The 23,632-nt window shown below is 40.5% G+C and overlaps 1 protein-coding gene and 1 long non-coding RNA gene across 2 annotated transcripts in view; one reads left to right on the top strand and one right to left on the bottom strand.

Moving 5' to 3' along the window:
* Positions 1 to 23,632, bottom strand: part of LOC128090871 (uncharacterized) — a 579,571-nt gene that overhangs the window by 460,444 nt on the left and 95,495 nt on the right. The gene's annotated exons all lie outside the window — the stretch shown is intronic.
* COL22A1 (collagen type XXII alpha 1 chain) overlaps positions 1 to 23,632 on the top strand; it is a 225,347-nt gene that overhangs the window by 195,639 nt on the left and 6,076 nt on the right. The window contains exons 47-63 of the mRNA XM_052703565.1: positions 1,292 to 1,345; positions 4,035 to 4,088; positions 4,897 to 4,950; positions 6,244 to 6,297; positions 7,712 to 7,765; positions 8,636 to 8,689; positions 9,604 to 9,657; positions 10,091 to 10,135; positions 10,964 to 11,017; positions 12,005 to 12,058; positions 13,740 to 13,793; positions 16,763 to 16,834; positions 18,600 to 18,635; positions 18,901 to 18,945; positions 19,425 to 19,604; positions 21,818 to 21,884; positions 23,002 to 23,184. Of these exons, the coding sequence (XP_052559525.1) occupies positions 1,292 to 1,345; positions 4,035 to 4,088; positions 4,897 to 4,950; positions 6,244 to 6,297; positions 7,712 to 7,765; positions 8,636 to 8,689; positions 9,604 to 9,657; positions 10,091 to 10,135; positions 10,964 to 11,017; positions 12,005 to 12,058; positions 13,740 to 13,793; positions 16,763 to 16,834; positions 18,600 to 18,635; positions 18,901 to 18,945; positions 19,425 to 19,604; positions 21,818 to 21,884; positions 23,002 to 23,184 (1,168 nt within the window). The remainder of the gene's footprint in view (positions 1 to 1,291; positions 1,346 to 4,034; positions 4,089 to 4,896; positions 4,951 to 6,243; positions 6,298 to 7,711; positions 7,766 to 8,635; positions 8,690 to 9,603; positions 9,658 to 10,090; positions 10,136 to 10,963; positions 11,018 to 12,004; positions 12,059 to 13,739; positions 13,794 to 16,762; positions 16,835 to 18,599; positions 18,636 to 18,900; positions 18,946 to 19,424; positions 19,605 to 21,817; positions 21,885 to 23,001; positions 23,185 to 23,632) is intronic.

Here is a 23,632-nt window from a genome sequence, read left to right as displayed (position 1 = left end):
TTTAAGACTGGTGAGACCCATCTTGTAGCCATCAGGACAGGGACCTGGTAATCCATGGTCAAAAAAACTGAAACTCATGTGATTGCACCAGCCTATCAGCCACATATTTATGAGATGGGTTTTCCTGGACCTCTCAATAGCCCTTGCTGCCACTGAAGGGATAGAAAAAAACAGTACCTATCCACCCATTCTTTTCCATCATCTACTCTGTAGGAGAAACCAAATAACCCAGAAGCTGTTTTTCTGTCATGTTCATTGTTCAGAAGGAGAAATAGCAGTGGTATGTGAAAGGAAAGTAGAGAACAGTGACTGAGGAGTGAGTGGAGTACATTGCTGATTGAGACATGATCATTACGTGGATTTTTTGCTGGCTACAAGGATGCCTAAGGGAAGTTTTAGGAGTAGCTATTGTTTAAGAGACACAGATTTTGCAGAGAACTTGAAATAAAGAATGGAGGTTAAGGGGTTTTAATAAATGACCTGTGCTGAAATTAATCCCTTAACCTTTTCAATTATTTGTCAGGAAAGAGTGAGAATAAAAGTGATGGCTCTCTACCATCCAGAGATCCTGTATTATTTCATAGCCCTAGAAAATCTTATTTAATGTTCTCTGTTTCAGTTTTCCTCCATCAGTCATGCTAGTAGATCTCTACAGTTCTACTAAGTGGAAATAAGTGAGTGAAAAGATGTATGGTGTAACTGTGAATTTGACCCATCTGTCTATAGTGAGCTTTGATGCATCTCATTTGAGCTGCAAAGAGGAATTCGGAAGAAAATCAAAACTTCTCCAGGAAACCAGCCACTCCTGTAAAAAGTCGCACAGAGAATGTTATTCTAATTAATCAAGATCTTGACCACATTGTACCATATGGGTTTTGGCATGATGGTTTTCAGAGTTTTTCACATGCGAAATTCCTTTGTAATTAATCCTTGTTGGCACTCCGGTTGTGGCTTCCCCTTGAGATTATGTGTTTCCAGCAGTGGCCAAGGCTGATATGTATAACCACAAAGATTTCCTAAGGATTAGCTTGTTTGTAAAAGAGACAACTACAGTGTTAGGCATTATTGTAGGTTAACCAAGTGGCATACATAATATGCTGATGAATCTTTCAATGCCAATGCCATATGCAAAAAGATCTGTATAGTACAGTAGGTGCTAGAGAACAGTTCAGTCTGCAGTGCTGAGCATAAAAGTGGCCTGACCACCTTGGCTCTAGCACTGGGGATGGCAGGCTCTGCCTTCTTGAAATGTAAGAAGCTAGTATTTACCTCTACCTCTTCTGAATTGCAGGGAAATGCTGGTCCCAGAGGTGCTGCAGGCCCACCTGGACTGGATGGCCAAAAGGTTTGTTGATCTTTAGTGTTCTAAGCAGAAATTATCTGTGATTAGTTCGAGCACTGTTGACACAAGCTCTTGATAGGACCCATCTCTATATTAAAGAGCAGAACTGACTTATTGGTGGGCCCTGCGCTGGCATTTCAGTGGAGTACCACGGGTGCACAAAACTGCACAGCTATGTGAACACTGTTCCATTTAAATACAGTCTTCTATCATCCCTCTGTTCACAAAAACAAACAAACAGAAATGAAACAAAACAAAATGTAAAGTGTTTGATTCTTGATAAAGAATTTCATTTCACTAATATTTTGAGGAAAGACATAGAAATTAGAATCAACTATCAGTCCAAATCAGGTGAGGAAGCAATTAAAGCTTCAGCAAGTAACCTTCTTCCTGCATTGATTCTCTCCCTTCTATATCCCACATGTTGGAATCCCTTTAAATTAAAGTGTGGCCTTCAAATGCACCATGTGCAATATTTGCAGATCCATAGATCCTGAATGCTCCCTGAAATACACTGTAAAAAGAACGACTCGGTTCAGATGCATCTTTCTGCATCATGATTTAGGGATGTAGGCCAATATCAAGCACAATGTCTGAGGGATTCCAATAATATCACATTCTGAGCATTTCCCACAAATAGCTCTGACAGCATTCTGTTGATAGTGCCAGTGCCTGGTCAGTCAAAACTTTTAAAACTACCTAATGTGAAATAGATCAAAACAAATCAATGGAGGGAGAGAGAAGAAATGAAGGCCACAGGTTTTCTACATACTTCCCTGCATCCTGACCTATTGTCTAAAACAACTTCTACTATTTTAACATCTTTGTATTTGCACTTATTAGTGTAGGACAAACTAATACTGATTCATAAATTAATTTTAAATCTTGCAAATTAAAGTGTGCTGAAGTTGAGAGGTAGAGTCTCAAAAGCAAACATTAAGGCCTATCAAAATGAGAGTACCTCCCAAGATTAAATTTTCAGAGGAATTAGCATCCATAAAGACAACAAGCAGTGGAAAACCCAGGTAGTCTGGGACTCCCATATGCTGCTTTTTTTAATGCTATGCAAAAGTGGAGATCTGGGTAGCAAGACTGAATAGAATGGTTTGCATTGGAAGGGACCCCAAGATTATCTAGTTCCAACACCTTACTGTGGGCAAGAACACCTTCCACTGGGTTAGGTTGCCCAGGACCCCATCCAGCCTGGCCTTGGATACCTCAAGGGATGGGGTAACCACAGCTTCTCTGGACAACCTCTTCTAGAGCCTCACCATCCCTACAGTGAATAATTTCTTCCTTATAGCTAATCTAAATCTAATCTCTTTTAGTTTAAGGCCACTACTCTTTCTCTTATCAGTATACAGTATACTCATTGATAAGGAATCCCTCTCCAAATTTACTCCAAAATCCCTTCAGCTGCTGGAAGGCTGCTATAAAGTCTCTCTGTAGCCTTCTCCAAGCTGAGCAACCCCAACTCTCACTGCAAAGGCTCTTCACAACAACTTCTAAACCTGTTTAGTTGAAACCTGTCCAAGGAGGTTGTAGGTGCCCGTCCCTGGGGGCATTCAAGGCCCGGCTGAATGTGGCTCTGGGCAGTCTTGTCGGTGGTTGGCAACCCTGCACATAGCAGAGGGTTGAAACTAGATGATCGTTGTGGTCCTTTTCAACCCAGGCCATTCTGAGATTCTGTGATGATGATCTATCAAACAACAAGACTTAGACTGTACATGTGCATAATATAAAATCAAATAATTGATAAATAATCTGGCTTGCACTCAGTGAACTGGCAAACTCATGGCGTTTGCAATTGTTAAGAATTATATTGTGAAAGAATATATTATGAAAGAAGAGACAAAAACAAAGGCTGTCACTGTGACTCCTTTCCAGATATTTGAGGAGGATCCTCATGGTGAAAAATCTAGAGAGCTCTGCAGTTTTGAAAGTGCAGTATGTTGTCTCTACCAGCACCATGCAAATGTGTATAACTCTCCCTTCCCTACTTGGCTCCTTGCTCTCATGTAATGAACCAGAGAATCATTTCAATGGCCTGCAATTCATTAGTGTCCTCTGTGTCATTCATGTCATAATTTGTATACCCAGCATCTCAGGTTTTTTTGCTGTGTGAAATTCATCTTGCCTGTAAGCAACTGCAAGCACTGATAATACAGACATCTACTTCTGAGTTAGTTGCTTCTGCTCTGTTGTCAGAGACACAGGGAAATTGGAGGGCACATTCTGGGCATTAATATTCTGACTGCACCTTAGAAATGCTGGTTTTGACATTGTTGGCCCTGAAGGCAAAAAAGATTAGTACCTGATGCTGTAGATGCCTTTAGTGGGCCGAATGATTCCTTACCAGAATCCCATTTAGTGCATTGCCTAGCAGCCTTTTTATTTTTAAGGATGTTTATGTCCTCTTTGTGTCCCTAAGCCAAGAAAATGAAATTATATTTATATATATATAAGTAAAAGGCCATCCTGAGTCTGTTCAAAGACCATTTTCCCATATATTGCTAGCTCCTGCATTGATAGGGAAAATCACAGGCAGAATTTAATAGGAGCAGAAGCAGGGTTCAGTTCTTATTTCTGTATTTTATGCTCAGATGACCAAGTGCTTTATGAAATAAGTCAAAAAGCTAATAAAATACTGAATCTAAGTGACTTTCAGTGACTTTTTTTTCTCATTATGAAGGGTGCTAAAGGAGACCGTGGAATAACTGGGGATGCAGGAGAAAAAGGCGAACAGGTAAAAATTAACTATGCTTTCCAATAGTGCTTTGTTTGTGATTCCTTCTTCAACAGTTGCTCTAATGCTGAAAAATACAACTACTTGAAAAAAAGACAAGAAAGATGAAATTTGTCCATCACTGCTAAACCTTTACTTTATTAAGAGTGGGACCATAGAAGTCCTCCTCAGGATTCCCTTCCAGTCTCCAACTCAAATCTTCCCTGTGTTGTGTTGCTGGATTCTAAGATGATTTTTTCTTCACCTCTTCATTCAATACATTCAGTTCTCTGCAGTACCCAACTTCTGTTCACTTCCTCAGTTAATATCTACATGAGGTCCAGGAGACTAAACACCTCTGGACTGAAAAGGCTAGTTTTGCTATTAATCCTAGAAGTGATGGACTTTTATAGGATGTGCCACAGGAAAGAAAATAGTCTAAATTGTAGAAAGTGTTTGCACTTATTTTTGTCAAGGGCTGAGTCAGTAGTTTAAGGTGCAAATTCAGTCTTCAAAGTAAATTGTAGGATATTTTAAACGACATTGATTTCCAGCCTGGTCTTCTTCCACAATATTTGTTCTCAGCTCCTATTAACATTCCGTGAAATACATATTACAGAAAGTACACCCTAAATCTAACTGTATTCATTACTGAAGTGCATACTCTGAAAACACTTTGATTTAAAAAGCTGCAGTCCATTATTTCCTTATAACCAGCACTTTGTGTATTGTCGTATTTTGATGTTACCTCACAGTACCCAATGATCAATTAACCTACATACAAGTAGAAATATGAATAATGTATGAAGTCTCTCGTTTTATTTCGCAGGGACACCCTGGAATGCCTGGCTTTGCAGGGGCTCCTGGAAACCCTGGCCCACCTGTAAGTTCCTCTGTTGCAAAGCAGATGGTCTTATATTTTCCTTACTAATAACAGTATCCACAGAAAGGGCCATTCTCACCTGCCTGCACACTGCATTTTCCTTTTCCAGTGGGTTCCTAATGGTCCTTGAGTGCCATAGATTTCTCTGCTCATTATAATTGCTATTTAATACATCAGCCACTTTTCACTGATTGCTTCATCTCACTCTGTAAATTGATGCTAAGCTTCAGTCCCTCTCTTTATACAAGGCAATGATCATGAAAACTCTTCCACAGAGACTACTTAGGAGTTCATGTATAGGTGTTTACTTATAGGCAGAATAAGCTCTCAGCCTGGAACCGGCAGATCTAACAGTAATTTTGGTTTTCAGTTTTACGCGGTAATATGATAGTGAATTTTTCTCCAATTTTTGTATCCTCCAGATTGCTTTTGGATTAAGAGACCTTTTACTCGTGTCCTGCTGTGTCACAGTTCTTATTTCTTGTTCTGCACTCTGCACAAATACAGTTATGCTTTTTTGCATATATAAAGTCATAATACTGGAGTGTCATTGCAGAAGCAAGGCTGAAATAACTTGGCTCTCCTGCTTGTGATATCACCACTTGCAGTCTCCAGGAGCAGGGACTTTTCCTGAGCAAAGGGCTTTTCTTTCCAAACCTTCTGTCTTTGCCTATAGTCATTACTACTTACACTGCTGCTTGCAGAGCAATCTGACTGCTGTGATAAGGGTTTTCAGCATTTGTCTTTTATGGGAATCAGCATAGTCCCTTTAAAGCTGAGTTTACACTGTAACTCCTGAAGGACAGGAGGTACTGGAAAAAAAAAGACCATGTTAAAATTAAAGACCATGTTAAAATCCTGCTTTCAGATAGTAGTGGTGCCAGGAGGCCGCTGAATGCTTAGCCACCAGGACAACACATGAGGACCTTTTTGTGGGTTGTTTGCACTTCTGCAAGTTCATTTTAAGAAGCATATTTTTAGGAGAAACTGATAATATGGGAACTTTTACTGCCACAGCCATAGGTCTATTTTGGTAAGAATAAAATTCTTAAAGCTGTCCCATGACATCCTCATGGGAGTCACGAAGAGAGTGTGAATGGAGTCAACTGAAATGTGAAAAATAAAACTGATCTTGTCAAAGGAGAGCAAATTGCAGTGTTCCAGTAGATTCTTTTTCGTGATGTGCCTTTTTCCTCTGTCTGCGTGGACCTGTGGTTCTAGGATGGTAGGGAACACTGACAAATGTACAAAATGTGTTAATTATTCATGTTATTTCTGCTTTGTTTTGTTTAGGGACCGGATGGGGCACCGGGACCAATAGGACCAGCAGGAAACCCAGGAGACGTGGTAAGCTCTCGGCTATGTGTTTCAATATTAGCTTAACCTAGCTTTTTCTCTGTGAATAAAGCTGAGCTGGAACTGAAATAATGTCTTTTGAAAGCTTCCCACATTGTCCATTCTGAAACAACTCCATACCTGCAAGTTGGACCCACACAAATAATAACAGATTACTCTGTTCCTGTTGCTCCAAACTAGCCAGAATGAAATATCCAGTACATGGAACTTCTTCAGTGCATCCTTGCTTACTGTCTAAGGAGGTAGTTATACGTCTCATGTGTCCATCTTTACTATTAACATCTTTTAGCCTCTGTGGCATAATGGCTTAATTTGTTAGGCTGGTGCATAACCCAGGGTAACACTTGAATTGCGCCTGAGGACTGTCAAAACAAAACCAGCAACATTTTGAAGAATGCCACAGCACAGGCTGCTCGGGTCCTGCACTTTTGGACCACTTCTTGGCACCACTGCAAACACTTGCATGGGGGCAAACTTCAAGAAATGGATGAAGAATTTTCCTACTGCTGTTTCGTTTCAAGGTCATTCAGATTCTATTTTAAGGTAATGCATCAGAAATCTGTAGGAGAGAAGGATAATCTGATTGGAATCTGATTGATGCTTACCTAAGTGTGAAAAGGAAAAAAAAATCATGATTTAGGACTGTGTAATTCTGTGATTAATTTCTGGAGCAGGGTGAGCAAGACACCTTTTGCACATCTGTTTCAATCATAAGGGACTCAACAACTGTCTTTCTGGTGGCTGCTGTGAAATCAGTCAGCACTACCATCAGAGAAGACACAGATTGCAAGGACAAGCTGGCTGAACTTCCCTTTCAAATGGATGGTTAAGGCTGAAATAATTTGAAGGACCTCATATGCTTTCGTGAGACCTGTCTCCTATCCCTGGAGACATTCAAGGTCAGGCTGGATGGGGATCTAGCTGTAGGTGTCCCTATTCATTGCAGAGGAGTTGGAATAGATGTCCTTTAAGGGTTCCCTTCCAAACAATTATATGACTCTATGAATAAGAGGATATTTCTCTCTTGGGGCAGTCAACAAGGCACTTCTCATATCTGCTGATTCAAGAGTTATAAAATACAGACTTTCTGTTTTCTGGATGGACACTTCATCACAGAAGCTAAGCACTCAGTGCTAAATATAACTAAACTGAGGAAGAAAATACTGGTGATTTTAGTGGATTCTTTAATTGTACCAACTTATAAATAATACTGTATGTTTGTTTTTTTTTTGTAAAAACCTTCAAGTTAAAGCAGAAATGAAGTCAAGAAAACCTGAACACAGTATGGTATGAGCTGCAAGACCAGATTCTCACAGTGGTGCCATGTCAAACATTGCATTCAATCTTTATATGAGAAGCATCTGAGAAAATCATCTGAACCTTGGTGTTTCTACTTTCTTTCCAGGGTAAAGATGGCCTTCCAGGTCCACAAGGCCCACCAGGTGTTCCTGGACTTCCCGTGAGTGCAGTTCAGCTCCTTCTCTTTCAATACATAGAACTGTTTATAAGCATGTGTGGACATGAACCAAACAGATTCCTGAAATGCTCTGAAAGCTGTGCATGATCTTTAAAGGGATACCTGTAATGTTGGTGCAATGTCCTTGGCCCAGGACATGATGAGTGCTGTATTTATCACTTCAGATCTAAGCGTTAAACTATCTGAAACAGGCTTGTTCCTCATCTGCCTGTTCATTTTTTAAAATTCTTTTTATTTTTTTACATTCTTTTTATTTTTTGCATAAATACTCTCATACAGAGCACAGAACTAATGTAATAACACCAGTGTAAGGGAATAAGAATTCATAGTCTGGAAGGTCAGCTTCCTCTCAATCCATAGCTGAAATGATTCCTTTGCACTGACTCAAGTGCATCTGGGGCATAAACACTTTTCTTCTGGAAAAGGCATATATACAAATTTAATACAAAATTTAGTTTTGTTTTCTTTTTTCCTTATTGGTGTAGGGCTAGAGTTATTTGCAGTGTAAAGTAGCTTCGGTGAATGCCATTATAATGGTATTATAATGATTTATAAGAGTTGTCTTTAGAAACCTCTTTTAACACTGTTAACATGCTCACTTTGCTGAGAAGAAAGAAGCCCCTTACAATTGCATACTGAATAGAGAAAAAGCACAAAATGTTTCCCTATGGAAATGTGACAGAAAAAGTTTATGTCTGAACTATAGTAATAACAGAATTTCTGGAGCACTGGGCAAAATTAAATACAGTCACAATGAAGCAGAGTTGCTATTTTGAGTTTTCATATTGACACAAGTATACCAATCTCTCCTATAAACTCCTTGTTATACCTCGTTATGCGTTTCATTAACAGGGCATTGCTGGGAATGATGGCAAAGATGGCAAGCCAGGATCTCTTGGAGAACCGGTAATGTAATTTAAAGGTGCTTCACACAGGCAATCACAGACCACATCCAGTTATTACTTTTGTAGCTGCTTATCTATGGGCTCAATGGGGGCAGGAAATCTGTTGGCATATCTTTTTCTAACACCAGAGGGGCTGTATTGTCTTGAGCAATTTGTAAGATTCACTCTGGAATTCTTAAAAAGAAACTGGGTTCTTTTACAACTACTATAAATACTCCAAAACGTTGTGATTCCATCTTTACAAGTACTGCAAATATTACAGAGAAAGAAGATTCTCTTGTAACATTTAATCTAAGGATTGCATTTTAAGGTAGAAGATTATGGAGCATAAAAAGTTTAGAGGAGGTGTCTTAAAAGAAAGCCTTTTCTGAGTTACTCTGTAATGGCTCTGTTGTCCAGGATTAGAGAGGTTTATATTTGATGTTCTCCACTTGGTCTATGCTTGCATTTATTGAAGGCAAAAAAAAAAAAAAAGCTGAGCTATGAAGTTGTCAGCCAAAAGGAAATGTTAATAAATTGGGCAGTGAATGTTATTCCTTACCACTGTGTTTCTTAGAAGAAGAATGTGCTTTCAGTGTCTGGCATTGCCAGCCTCTTTCTGTGCCTTGTCAAATGGGACTTAGTCCTTCTGTAAAAAGCCAAGTCCCCAGTCATTTAGGGGAATGGAGAAATGCTTGTGACAACAGCTGCAACAAACATGCTTCCTACTGCTTCCAACAAAACAGCTGGTTTCCGTGTGCACATACTTTTTTTGTACGTGCTGACCAGGTATATACAACTGTAGTTGTGTGCATTATTCCTCTGAAATAAAAACATTGTGAAGGTGCATCAATCCAAAGGTGTAAATATCTTTGAATTTCGAAGTGTATGTTCATGACGGTGCATGTAGAAACGTCTCTGCCTTGTTTCCCATAGGGAAAACCTGGAGAACCAGGCCTCCCAGGCCAGGAGGGTGCCAGAGGCTTACCGGTAGGTTCTGTCCCGTAACTCTTCTGTACTGTAGCTAGGAAGCTTTTGATGGAGGATGATAACTCTTAATGATGTGAACATCTGTTGTTGGTGACATAGACAGTAAGACTGAGTACATCTTCAGTAAGCTTGTGGATGACACCAAGATGTGTGGTGTCCTGCACTTGCTGAAGAGATGGGTTGCCATTCAGAGGCACCTTAATAGGTTTTAGAGGTGCCCATGAGAATCTCAAGTTCAGCAATGCCGAGGGCAAGGTCCTGCAGTTGGGCTGGGGCAATCCCAAGCACAAATGTAGGCTGGGCAATGAGTGGATAGAGAGTGACCCTGAGGAGGAGGACTTCTGGGAAGGTTATTAAGTTCATGTTCAAGGTAGAACATTCTCACTGCTTCGAGTGTTAGTGTAATGGGCAATTATTTAATTCTCTTTTTCAGGGTTTCAAAGGACAGAGGGGAGATACAGGTCCCCCAGGTCCACGGGTAAGCAACATGCACTGCCTGCATGATGGTCCTTTATAGAAAGGTGGTGTGAATTGAAGTTCTGCTCCTAGTTAAGGTGAGGCAACTGGTAGATCTGAGTCGTCTGAAACTGCCTTTGAGAAAGACCTGCATGAGAAATTTTCACGGGAGGCCTCCACACAACATTCTACTTGTAAAATTACTGATATAGAGGGTGAGGAACCTTACTTCAGCTATTGAATGTGAATTCAATGAATTCAGCAGAAATGCCTAAGACATGCAGAATATGTTCAGAGCAAAACATAAAGAAATGAGTGCAGAAATGACTTTAGCCATTTGGCTTACTTGCCTATTCATAACGAAGCTCAAAACTCAAATCCTGCATGTTAAGTTGTTCTCATTTCTGAGCAATGCAGTACAAAATGTTCCTTAATGTAGACAGTGGAATACAAAACTGAATTTCTCTCTGCTTATTTAATGCTGATTCTCCATGGGGAAGGAAAATACTTTGCTTGGAGTACCTTAGCTGAGTAATCCAGTGCTGGAGCTGCTCATCTTTTCTTCATTACAGTAGTTCCTATACTATGTGTATGTTGGTGGGTTTTAGTTAATACACTAGCAGCAATAGATATCCTGCTGGAAAGCACTGTACTGCCCTGTGCATCACTATCAGAAGATGCTTCTGAATTCTTTTTAAAAGCTGTGTGTCGCATATGATACACAAGGTTTTTATTGTCTTCAGAAATATTGTCTTCAGGCTCAGTTGAAACCCCACAGCACTTGCAGTGGTGTTACTGGTCTGCCATTGACCTTGAGCTGATATCTCTTCTTTTTTTTGCTGAATTGCAGGGGGAACCAGGTGCGACAGGTCCTGCTGGGCGTGAGGGGCCACCAGGGAAGGATGTAAGTGTACTATTTTGGGCAGACATTCATCTTCTCGCTGACAAATGAAAAAAAATCATTCACAGTGACCACTCTCTAAAAACAACTGCAGAAACTGAAATAAAGGGTAAATTATTGCAGCAGTGCATAGGAAATGATTTGTATGAAGCTCATTAGAGTACCGACAAATGTGAGGGCTTTCCTCACCACTCAGCTTCTGACACATAAATATCAGGGATATCTTTGGAAAAGGAGGGAGAGCTATACTGTCTGAATCACAGGCTGTGCTGTGCAGCCATAAACCTGTTTTCTGCCACTGCTCTCCAAACTGTGTTTCATTCTGAAGATCCCACTGGGCCAGGGTTCGTTCCACTTGCTCTGCAAAAGGTGGAACCTTACTGCATGCATAGCTGAAGCACAATATATGACATACTTGTGGAATAAGATGCTGCTGCTCAGAGCAAAGAGAGATGGTACAAACAGATCCATATTAGCGTCAAATGCAGTCACATAGCAAAGTCTCTGGAGAGCACAACTGAAGCAGCATCCTGCAGCAGCTGCTCAGCAATGTACTGAGTGGCTGATATGCCAGTGTCATGGGATCTGGGGAAGTGGTTTCTCCCTTGCACCCCTAATATCACTGAAAAGCTGTTGTGTTGTCAATAGTACTATACAAAGTAAAATGGAAGATAGGCCCAGGGGAACCCCTCAGGGAAGGTAGGAACAACTTAAGGCTTGCTTAAGGGAGAGGGAAGGATTTCCAGTCCCTGAGGAATCCATCTTTAATATCAGATGATGCCAATGGGTTCTGCTTGTGATCAGACTGGGTGATAAATGTTTGAAATTCAAGAAGCTAGTCATACATAACTGGAAGGGGCCAGTGAAGCTTTTCTCGTTTTTCCTTAATACACTAAAAGTTTAATTTGAAGTTTAAAATGATGGCTTGTTTGTCTCCCTATCAGATCTTTCCTACTCACTACTTTTACTTCCTACTTTTCTTCATTTTAGGGTGATACTGGCCCCATAGGACCACAGGGCCCTCGAGGGCTCAGAGGGCAGCCGGTGAGTTTTTCTCCTGATAAGCAGTTTCTGGAGGTACACTGTATTTAGTGGGGATGTTCTGCAGTCCAGACCTGTGGTTTGGAAGAAGAATGCTATGCAAGATCCAAGTGTTGTTTGGTGAAATCCTACCTGAATTTGGGAAAAACAAAGAACTAGATTGATGGAAACTGATGGGGACTAATATGGAGCACAAAGTAACGCTAGATTCTGACTTGTGTGGGAAAGATAGTTTAATGATTTCTACCAAGATTGCAATGCCAGAAGTGATTGTATTCCAGACTTGCCACTGGAATATCTCTCCTTATCGCATGGCCTCTGCACGTGGTTTTCAAAGGCAGATAGTAGTTGCAGGTAATCATATTGGGATATCTGGGATCCTGTTGTGATACTATTCATTTTTGTCATACCTTCTATATTTTATCCTGATTTTAAAAAACAAAACAAAACAAAAAAACAAACAAAAAAACAAACAAAAAAACCATCGTTTTGAGAAAAAGCATTTGTTTAATTGAACACTTGTAGAGCTTGATTAAATCTTCAGTAGCGAAATGGCAATTTAGTTAACATTTCTGAAAGCATCATCTGGAATGGCTGAGAAATTACTTGTATAAATTTAACAGGCTTTTCAATTCTCTTTTAAAATTCAATCCTTTCCAAATTTGAATGCATATCTCAGTGCTGAACATGAGCACATCTTTAATGTGTTATAATAAGGGTGATTTCTTTGCCTTCTGCTAGTAATCTGCTAGTGAAACATTCTACAACATGTTCCGTAATCAGGGCAAACTGCTGATTCAGCCAGCAATTCCAGGAGCTGGAATGGCAGATCTCTTGTAGCTGGGAGGATAGGGAGATATATTACACTGTAGGAACATATGGAAAGCTCCTCTGTCTACCTGATAATTTATCTCGTTATTTCTGCACTGCTAGCATCATTCACTAATGGGTCATGCCCCTTCACAACACCACAAATACATAAACATGTTTGAGAAAATGGAAGTTATCACCATTCCAAAACATTTTCTTCTTTAGAGGAGAGCTTACATGGATTTTTGTATGGCCAAGGGCAAAGTATCAGTTTCTTTTGTTGTTCATCTGCTTTGTTTCTTTATTAAAGAACATGAGGTATGATTTTGAATATCGACAGTAAAAAGGCTGGTCTATACCATCAATCCAGTGCAATGGTGAGCACATCTGAAAAGTGGTTTGCAGAACCTATCTTAGTCATTGGAAACAGGAATTCTTTGAACATAAGTAGGTTTGGGGTGATCTGGAGGTATCTCTTGGCCAGTGCAGATTGTTTTCACGTTGATCATGGAGTTGCCAGGAGTTTGTCAAACACTGACTAATGGAGCTGCCATAGTAGGTAGCTCCATCTGTACAGGATTCATGTGAAAAGAATAAGGGTGAAGAGAAAGAGAAGGAGTGCTAGTTTGCTCCTGTTCACATTAGGGGGTCTGGGTCCTCATCTCTGACTTTTTATCTAGAGATGTGGTTGGCCATGCAGTCACAGATGCAGAAGTTGTGGGGTTAATAAAAAATAGGACATCCTCACTCTGTAATCTGCCAAGAGGGAAGGTTGGAAAATGTTAAAGAAATCCTTGCTGGTACAGCAGCAGGTGGATACTTCTATTGATCATAGTATATTTTGTTTCACTAACCTTTTTTCTTTACACCTTAGGGCAAGAATGGATTGCCTGGATCTGCAGGAGAACCTGGCCCAGCAGGTAACCCAGTAAGTACCACAAAGGAAAATTCATCCAGCTAGCAGTTATGTCAGGGAGAGGTGACTGATGAAGTATAGATGGGGTGGTTTATGTGTAGCTACTTGAAGTCTGTCAAGTTGCCATGTCTGAAGGTAGAGGTCAGTGACCTGAATTTCATTGACTAGCCATAACATCAGAGGGGTTTTGGCTACATTCCTGGAATTGAGCTGCTAGCTGGGTCATTTAAAAAAAAAAAAAAAAAAGAAAAAAAGGAAATGATTGATTACCTGGCATGGAGAAAAGATTGGCATGCCTCATCTTTACCAGTTGATTTAATTTTGTCAAGCAGAGACTCTGCAGCCAGTGGAGAGCTGTCACAAGAAAGGAGAGGGCTTCAGGGAGTTGGCAGGCTGCCATGGAGGAACAGCAGCATAGAGAAATTCTCCCCAGGCACATGGGGGAAGAGCAGGTAGTGGGCAGTAAACCAAGATCATGGAGCAGAATGAATCCCCCAGGGCCATCCTGTGTGGAAGAACAGAATGGTAATGAAGTGCTGTAAGGAGCACAGAAAGAAGAGTTTTTCTCTGTAATGCTGCTGAAAATTGTTCAGGATTCAGCACATCCATGCAAGTGAACCTTTCTGTCCAGCAGCATCTTTTGCAGTTCTGGGCTTTTCTTTCCCTTTGCCCACCTAGACATTACATCTTGTTGGTCTGGTAAATTCTAAAAGAAACAAAGACATAACACAAGGAATCTGAAAAATATTGCAGTTGGATTCCACTCATCTTTGTAATACTCTGCCCTTGCAGTACCAGAAAGTAACCTCAGCATTGTTGCTGACATTTGCCCTGAGGATGTTTCTGTGAAGATCATCAGAGGGCTGGAGCACCTCCCCTAGGGGGACAGGCTGACAGAGCTGGAGATCTTGCCTGGAGAAGAGAAGGCTCTGAGGAGATCTTATAGCAGCTTTCCAGTACCTGCAGGGGGCCTACAGGAAAACTGGGAAGAGACTTTTTATAAGCGTAGGTAGTGACAGAATGAGGGGAAATGGTTTTAAATTGAAAGAACTTAGATTTAGATTATTGGAAGGCATTCTTTACTGTGAGGGTTGTGAGACGCTGGAACAGGTTGCCCAGTGAGGATGTGGATGCCCCCTCCCTGGAAGCTATTGCAGGTCAGGGTGGATGGGTCTGTGAGCAACCTGGTCTAGTGGGAGGTGTCCCTGCCTGCAGCAGAGAAGTTGTAACTGGATGATCTTAAAGGTCCCTTCTAACCCAAACTGTTCTATGATCATATGATTCTTTGCTGCCAAGATGTCCTCCTAAAATTTCACAGAGAAGTAAATAACACCTTTAATGCATGGGTTGGTGATAGCAGGCAGATTACAGGTGGGATAGAAGTAATGCAGTCTACCAGCCTTTTTGCAGCCAAAAATCATTGCTACTGCTTTTTTTTTTGATCCTTGCTGCAACTCATTACCTTGCCTAAACTATTGCCATTGCTTCTTACCATATGGATTGCCTCTGTTGCCCATTCAATCTTCATTTCTTCTCATCATGCCTACCTACCCTCGCTATGTCTTTTGCCTTTTACTGCTTTTTGACTGTGTGGGTTGCTACTCAATGTTTTTTCCAAGGTTGCTGGGGTTCTGGTATGCTCTGTGAGTGCCAAAGAGGGGCTAGTTTTTGGTCATCCTCATGTAATTCCATTACCTACTTAGAGAGTCAGATAGTGACCCACAGTTTTTTTCAGGCACCTTCCTGCACAAACACAGAACTAAAGCACTCTCGGCTTCAGAGGATTTACACTCCAAAAATAACAAAAGAGATTGAAAAAGGATAAAGTCAGATGGATGAGAAAGGGGAAACAATGACAGTATTGGTCAGCAGAACAGACAGTCTTTTCATCAGAATCCTTCTCTGTCATTAAAATGAATCTTCTCTCCTTCATAAAGGTTATTATGAGAAGTGCTTCCATGTACAGAACACTAGTCCATTTATTTCCAGCCTTGTCTGGAAATGCAATGATTTCCTTTGCAATGTAGTATGACAAGCCAACATATTATATTTCTGTTTGAAGAAAATGAGAAGTGAGAAAGATGATTATGACAATGAGGGTTTCTTTTCCACCACATGAGTTGCTGTATCACTGCTGACTTGTAGTCACAACACTTGCCAGGAACCTGCTCCTTTGATTTGACAGTGCCCATACTGCTCAACAGTGCTCACGCTTAAGCCGGTGTACAGCAATACAACAAACCCCATGTAATCTCCAGATTTTTCTCATCGTTGCATCATATACTTTGAGTCACTGCCTACTTGAAAACCATGTGCTTGGTTCCTTGTTGGCACAAGACAAACCTAAAACAAAGGCAAGTTTTATTCTAAGAAGAAAAGTTGCGTTATGAATTAGGTGTCAAACAAAGTTGTGAAAGAAAAGGTTACAAAAAAATCAGAAGTATATGTGAAATGGATCTGTTTCCCAAATTGACATTTAAGCTGCCCTGATCTGTAAGAAGAAGGGACAGTTTGGCAGAATATCACAAGAGATAAGTAAAAGGCAGACGTTTCTTGAATTGAAGCTGAAAAGAAGAGCAAAGGAGCAGCTCAGTAACTGTTGTCTGCTAAATGTATTCTCGGATTTGAACGATATGACCATCTGCACTGCTTTCCTGCTGTTGTGCATCACAGCATTTCCACAGCCACACCAACACATTATAAGCCATACTGCAGCAGAAGTAGCAGATGAACACACCTCCTGTCACTTCCACAACTGTCACTTCCTTATCAACCTTTCACAGGGACCCCACACAGCTTGTTAATAATGCAGACCTGCTATCTGCAATCTGCTTTTCTTTGTTTTGCCTTTTCTTGTCGGTTTTGGGAGTCTTGCTGCTACAGTGAGAGATTTCCCCATTCCAATGTATCTGCAAATGCATACTCTGGAAAAGAGATGTTGGAAAAAGGACTGCTAGTGTCTCCCTCCTTTCTGTCCAAAGGGTCCTAAAGGAAATAAAGGAGAAAATGGCAGCCCAGGACTCCCTGGCTTCATAGGACCCCGAGGACCACCTGTAAGTATGGTTGGGGATGGATTAGAGCTGCTAATTGCCTGCTTTTATGTGTTGGACAGTGAAGATAGGACAGTTATCTTCAATTAGGTAGAAAACATAGGCAGGAGATATCACAGATCCAGAAGCCATATGCGTCACTTCAGAAGAAAACTGGACTGCAGAGACTGGCATTACTCTTATGGGAAAACACCTGTGACCCCGTTTGAGGAAGTGGTTCTTGTCAGTCAGCACTGGTATTATGTGCATTAATTGGGCTGGTTCATCACTTCTCTTTACATGGGCATGAGGTTACTCAGACTTTGTCTCTGCATGAATCCCAGAATGGCTAAATAGGGAATTTTTAAGTGATGGTAGTATTAAAGTTATTCTTGATATTCCCTGTTCCCAGGAAAATTCTTGTGTTACCTTCAACGGAGGTACATCACAATTAAAATATTCAGATAGCTCCCAAAGTGATCTAAAATAAAACCTGTTCATGTGAAAGTATCTTTGAAATTCAATATCTTTAGCCCTACCAAGGCAAGAAAAATATGTTACATTCTACTTGAAGTATGGAAAAGATTGAATGTTAGGTAAATGTTTTCATTTTCATTTCTAACTCTGGTGCGACAAAATTAGATTTTAATTGTTTTCATGTCAATCTAGCAGAAATGAGTCTTTCACAGGATGAATCATTTTTTTTTTCTTCTTTTTTTTTTTTTTTTTTAATTTAAGGATTGAAAAGGGAGTCTTGTGATGAGGAGAAAGGCATATTTCTCTGGAAAATTAATTTAAGGCAGCAAATGCAGTGGCCATTTAAAGCTGAAGTGGCCCTAAGGAACATTCAAGAGGGTCTGATGCTGCCTAATTGGAGCTGATGTGATCACACATCTGTGATTAGTTACACTGCTCATGCAGACACAGATGTGTTCTAGTGCAGTGGAAGCGACTCTGTGTATTTTCAGGTTATGAAAAAACACTCCAATGCATACATGCATTAGAGGTATGATCACATCTGTGAATTGTGAATGCATCCTTCCATTCATAGTATAGGAAAGCGGATAGAATTTTAGCAGTGTGCTTCAGGACTGCAGTGACTTTTTTTTTTTTTCTGGCTGAAATGCTAAAATGCAAAGATTGTTCTGCCTTATTGGCACATCATAAATGCAGGGTATAGAAAAAATCCTGATGGAGTGCTTATTTAAGTTATGATTATTTTATGTAGCTCTAAAATATGGGCAAGTTTTCAGACTCAGAGTTTCTTTATCCATGGCTCAATATCTCATATCCAGCTACTGTTGTACAGGATAACACCACTCCTTAACAAACATGCTTCCTTTACATCTTTAGACTATTATGACTATACCATTGGCACTTCCCAAGCTAAATGGGCTGGAATAGAATGTCTCAGTGTTTTTTCCAACTGTAATGATTCTATAATTCTATGACTCCATGATTAAACCAGTCGAAGTGAAGCTTATGATGCTTTGTGAAATACCTGTAAGAAAAAGGAATACAATTTTTGAAAGCAGGAACACACTTTCCTTCCAGGTTTTCCTTCCATTTGTAAACATTTACACTGTGTACAGACTTCTAAAAAATTACAAATCAGGATGTGCCTTTCCAGGAATGACCTATAGCAGTAGACTAATGTTAAATATTCCAAACTCACTTCTGTGTGGCAGAAAACTTGTGCTCTAGACACAAAGCGAAACTCATGGATAAAAGGTAGGCTCTGTCTTCCAAGTCTGCAATATGGTGCTAAATTCACTCTCTGTACTCTCAGGGTGATCCAGGAGAAAAAGGCCCTCCAGGAAAGGAGGTAAGTTGGATTCCCAGTTGTTTCAGAACAGTGCTGATGTCTCAGGAAAAAAAAAAAAAACAAACAGGGATGCCACCTGGGTTACATCAAAATGCTTGGATTTCTTTTTGCTTGATTTTCTTTATATTTGAAAACAAACAGTGATCTCAGAGATCTATGGGACCAACAGGGAAATATATTTCCTCCAAGTCTCAGTAATCATTGTGAATACGTGTGCTTTATTACTTATTATGATTCTTTCATGATAACTCTTATTTTGTTGCAGGGTGCACCAGGGAAACCAGGTGAACCTGGATCCAAAGGAGAGAGGGTAGGTTGGAGCGTAATATTAATCGTTTCTTTATGGATGCCACATCCCTGCATGTGTTCAAAGCTAGGCTGGATGGGGCACTAGGCAACCTGGTCTAGTGTATGGTTTAGTGCTTGGCAGCCCTGACTGGGGCAGGGGAGTTGGAACTAGATCTTTTTGAGGTCCCTTCCAAACCAAGACATTCTATGATTCTATGGCTCATTACATTGAAATTGAGAGCTGTTTTGAGTACGGGCTGAGGAAGAGATCATTTAAGAGTCAGATATGGCCTGTAGAGATCTTATACCCTCCCCCTTTCCTCCCAGCCCTCTCTTTAATCATTCAGTGTCAGTAATAATTTGTGGATCATTTGTAATTCACCAGATATTGTATTCAGGAACTGCCAGCTCAGCTGTTTGTGTTTTGCAGTGCAGTGGAAATCAGAAGTTTGCCTTTTATTTTGTGGTGGTAAGATCAGATTATTTGTTTTTTTTGCTTAGGGAGAGCCTGGCATCAAAGGTGAAAAAGGTCCTCCAGGAGAAAAGGGCCCTCCAGGTGAGCCTGGGATACCTGGTCATAAAGGCCATCCAGGTCTGATGGGACCCCACGGACCACCAGGAGACAGTGGGCAAGTTGGACCTCCTGGTCCCCCAGGACAGCCAGGATTTCCAGGACCACGGGTAAGGCTGCCAGATAAGGGCTTTGTGCTATGGTGGGAAATCAGAAAAGCCTCTAAGGTTGCGGTAGGGCTGGGAGAAACCAGAGCAAGTATGTGCTGCAACAGGGAGACAGCATTTTTCTCTCTCATCTCTTGATACATAAAAAGCAGACCTATGTTTTCTGGGGGTACTGGATTAAACTTCAAGAACTGAACAATTCAGACCAACAGCCAAGGAGGCCACTCTGACTCCTTATAACCATAACAGCCTAAATCAGGTCATGCAACTATGCCCATGCATACCTGGAGTCCAAAAAAGCTTCTTGCTATATGGGTGTTAATGCTTAGTGTTTCATACAGAGGTCTTATGTCTTCCTGTGCTGCCGGTTGCTATGAGAGACAAAGTGCTGAGCCATGGAAAGGTCACTGCTCTATTCCTGGAAATTTTGGAGTCAGCTCATCAGAATTCATGAAATCCTACTTTCATTTAATATTCTTTTCTTTTTTTCTAATGGGAAACAATCTGGCTATTGAAAGTGCCTGAGGGTAATGTATGTACAAGAATGAGAACGACGACTGACCTGACATTAGTGAAGCTGATATGTCCATCCTGAGACTGAATTTGAGATTACCTCGGGGGGGGGTAATAACTAGTAAAGTAATCTCCAGTAATGTGAATGCTGGGTAAACTTTAGACAAAACATTTTTTTTTTTGCATCACAGAGATTTGATGCTATCCAGTGATGATTATGGAGACTTGCAACTAATAGAGTTAAAATGTCAAAAGATAATATGTAAGCCTTCAAATTATGTTCCACAATGATGTTTGCTTATTGGGATATTCACTGAGAGCCATTACAAGTGGTTAGTAGTAAGGACAAAATTGCTGCTTTTGTCACCATCAAACACATATTTTCCTTACACAGAATTGCTGTGGGAAGAAGGCAGCAAATGGATCAACTCCATCCTTATTAGCAATTTACTGGTTAAAATTGAAATGTCTCTTGGCTATTTAATAAAAATCTAAATTTCTTACTGGAGAACAACTTCTGATTCTGAAGACTTTATTAAGGTTTTGTAAACAGAGGAGACTGTATGCATTATTATATGTTAGAAGTATTAAGTCTGAGGGACAAAAACCACTTTCATATAAATTTACAGAAGAAAGCAAGCTGATGAGAAATATTTTCTAACAGATGGAAAGAACAATTTTCATTTTTTTTAAAAAAAAAGGATTTTTCAAGTGAAACATATCACTGTACAAAGGAAAATATTTGATCTTGTTGGTTCAAGATTATTTTTGAAACAGACCTAAAATAATTCTTTAGTGTTTGCGAAATATGCGAAGACATGTGTCTAATTTCCCTAAAACCATTTTTTATGTTCTTGGAAGGCCTTGGCCAAAAATATTCTCCTTCTAGTCCACCAAAAATGCTTTCATCAGTTTTTCAAGTGGACACACAGTTTTATTGCGTATCTTTAAGTTTCAATGGGTACTACATCTGTTTAAGAGCACTGTCACAGGAAGGAGTTGAGAGAGGTGACAAAGGGCACTGATCCACGGAGGATGGACCAGGACCAGGCAGCCCTGTCTCCCTGCCTCCTTTCAACAGCTTGCAGCCAGGCTGAACCTTGTTTGTGCTTGGAAGAATGGGTAAATGTGTAGATTGGCTGTTCTGCTGAGATAAGGCCTGTCAGCGTGCCGTACATCCAGTATCAGTGCCTGTACCTACTTTGGGTATTTACCTTAACTATGCTGGAGGAAACTTGCAGTGCTGAAGAAAGAGGCAGGCTTTCCACAGTGGCCATGTGGAGCAGAAGTCTCCTGATCCAATTTCTATTACTCATCCTAATAGTGTATAGAGAGATTTTATGAAAGCCAGATTGGGTGGGAGCCCTGGGCAGCCTGTGGCAACCCTGCCCATGGCAAGGTGTTGGAGCTCAATGATCTTTAAGATCCCTTCCAATCTAAGCTGTTCTATGATTCTATGACTTTATGATTTAGCCTCCAACCAGGTTTCCTCCTTACACTATTGAGTCCACGGCTTACCAACAGCATGGAAATTATGGATGATTTGAATTCCTTTATATTCTTCTTCTTCCAAGTCTCTTCAGCCTTGTGTGTACACTGGGTGAAGAAATGCAATCCTCTAGTCACTTCATCTAAAGTTTCATTTTCACATCCCCAGGCTGTGATTATTATATTGTGTTACTACTACAGTTATTACTCCCTAGGGGGAACCTCCGTCTCTAGAGACTCTGAGAAGACTCATCCAAGAGGAGTTAGCTAAGCAGCTAGATGGTAAGTAATTAGCTCTGAGAAGCCAGCAGATAGATCTGAGAGCATGAAAGATAATTTTCCATAGCTGTGGTGTTACAGCTAACACCTGAAACTCTTCTGCTTATAGAAGGCATTGTTGCAACAAGTCTCCTGGAAGACACATTTGTGTAAAATGACATTTGATGCCCACCAGTAAAAGGGGAGCATGTAGAGTGGATGTAGGCTGCTGTTTTTCTCAAAGCATTTGAATTCCAGGCCAATATCGACAGTGAATATCTACAGTGAATTGCAGAGCTGTTGTGCTTCTCTACACACAGCTCTTGAAGTGGCTGAAACATATCCAAGCACATTTTCCTCCATTCTAGAGATCATGGTGAAATTAGGTGATTTGTTTGAAGGAGTTTATTTACATGTTCTCAGAATTTGATTTCCATCCCAGCATAATAGCAGTCAAGAGTTTCCATCACTGAAGAGAACATAGAAAACCCTTTTCCTTTCATTCTGTTGGATGTTTTTGTGATGCTAAGTGTGTCTAAAGAGCCCTCAAGGCTGCTAAGATTTTGAATTTGAGAGCTGTGAGCAATGTGACTGCATGGAATTCAGATGATATGTTGACACAGGGATCTGCCTTAGTTACAATTTCTGATTTCCCAGGCAGGGTACATTGGCTGATAAGTACATTGGCTTTCAGTCCATTTGTGTAACAGCCCAGAACAAGAAAAGAAAACTTTCTCCCTAAAGAGCTGCCACATAGCATCCCACTGCATAGCAGAAGCAGTGGAAATATTCTTTTTTTCAGATCAGCTATGATCTGAGTTTTACAGAAATCCACCAACTGTATTGTTAAATAAAAGGACGTTCAGATCCTCCTTGAACAAGGAACAGAGATAAGTGTTTAGGATTGTGTGTGATATTCAAGAGCAGTATGAAACTATGGAGAAATTAAGCTGAAATCATTTACAGAATGTATGGTACTATCATGGTGTTTGGGAAAGGGTTATGTGGCAACAACAAATGAATGGTCCTGAAAATTTCATCAGTTCTCTATTTGGACTTTAGTGGATCAATGTTTCCAGCTCTCCATCATTTGGAGCACTGATATTCTTGTCTAATAAACTCTGTTCCCCTCTGTTCACAGCAAAGTTAGCCTATCTCTTGGCGCAGATACCGCCTGCACATGTGAAAGCATCCCATGGCAGACCAGGACCTCCTGGTCCCCCTGGGAAAGAAGGACTACCAGGAAGAACTGGCCCTCCAGGAGAGCCTGGACGACCTGGGCAGACTGGATCTGAAGGACCACCTGGACCCATTGGACCCAAGGGTGAGCAAACCTTTGTGTGTTTAGAAAATCCAATAAAGAGATATGTCCAGCATGGCAGGGGACTGGAGCTTGATGATCCTTGAGGTCTCTTCCAACCCAAGCTATTCTACAATTCTATGTTCTTTAGCGCAGCCATTGAGTACCAGAAAGAATATCCTGAGGAGTGGTGTGAGAAGCAGTTCTGGTGAAACGCTAGGAAATGAAGCAAACTGAAAAGGATTTTGCTCTATTAATTTTTAAAGGAAAAATTAATACTTTAAATTGATTAAGCTATTTATCTGCTTTTTTTTCTCTCTAAGAATTGTAGTTTCTGAAAGCCTCGATCATCTCAACACAACCATCCCATAGCTTGCCAGATATCCAAGCGACTTGGGAATACCTAGGACCTGAATTTGCATCATAGTCTTACTCACCTAGGGCAGATTTTATTGAGATGTTGCAGTTATAT

The sequence above is a fragment of the Tympanuchus pallidicinctus genome, unplaced genomic scaffold (assembly GCF_026119805.1).
Source record: "Tympanuchus pallidicinctus isolate F22 unplaced genomic scaffold, pur_lepc_1.0 scaffold5, whole genome shotgun sequence".
NCBI classification, from domain to species: domain Eukaryota; kingdom Metazoa; phylum Chordata; class Aves; order Galliformes; family Phasianidae; genus Tympanuchus; species Tympanuchus pallidicinctus.
The sequence above is the reverse complement of the archived record's forward strand: the minus strand, read 5'-3'. Positions and strand labels throughout refer to the sequence as shown.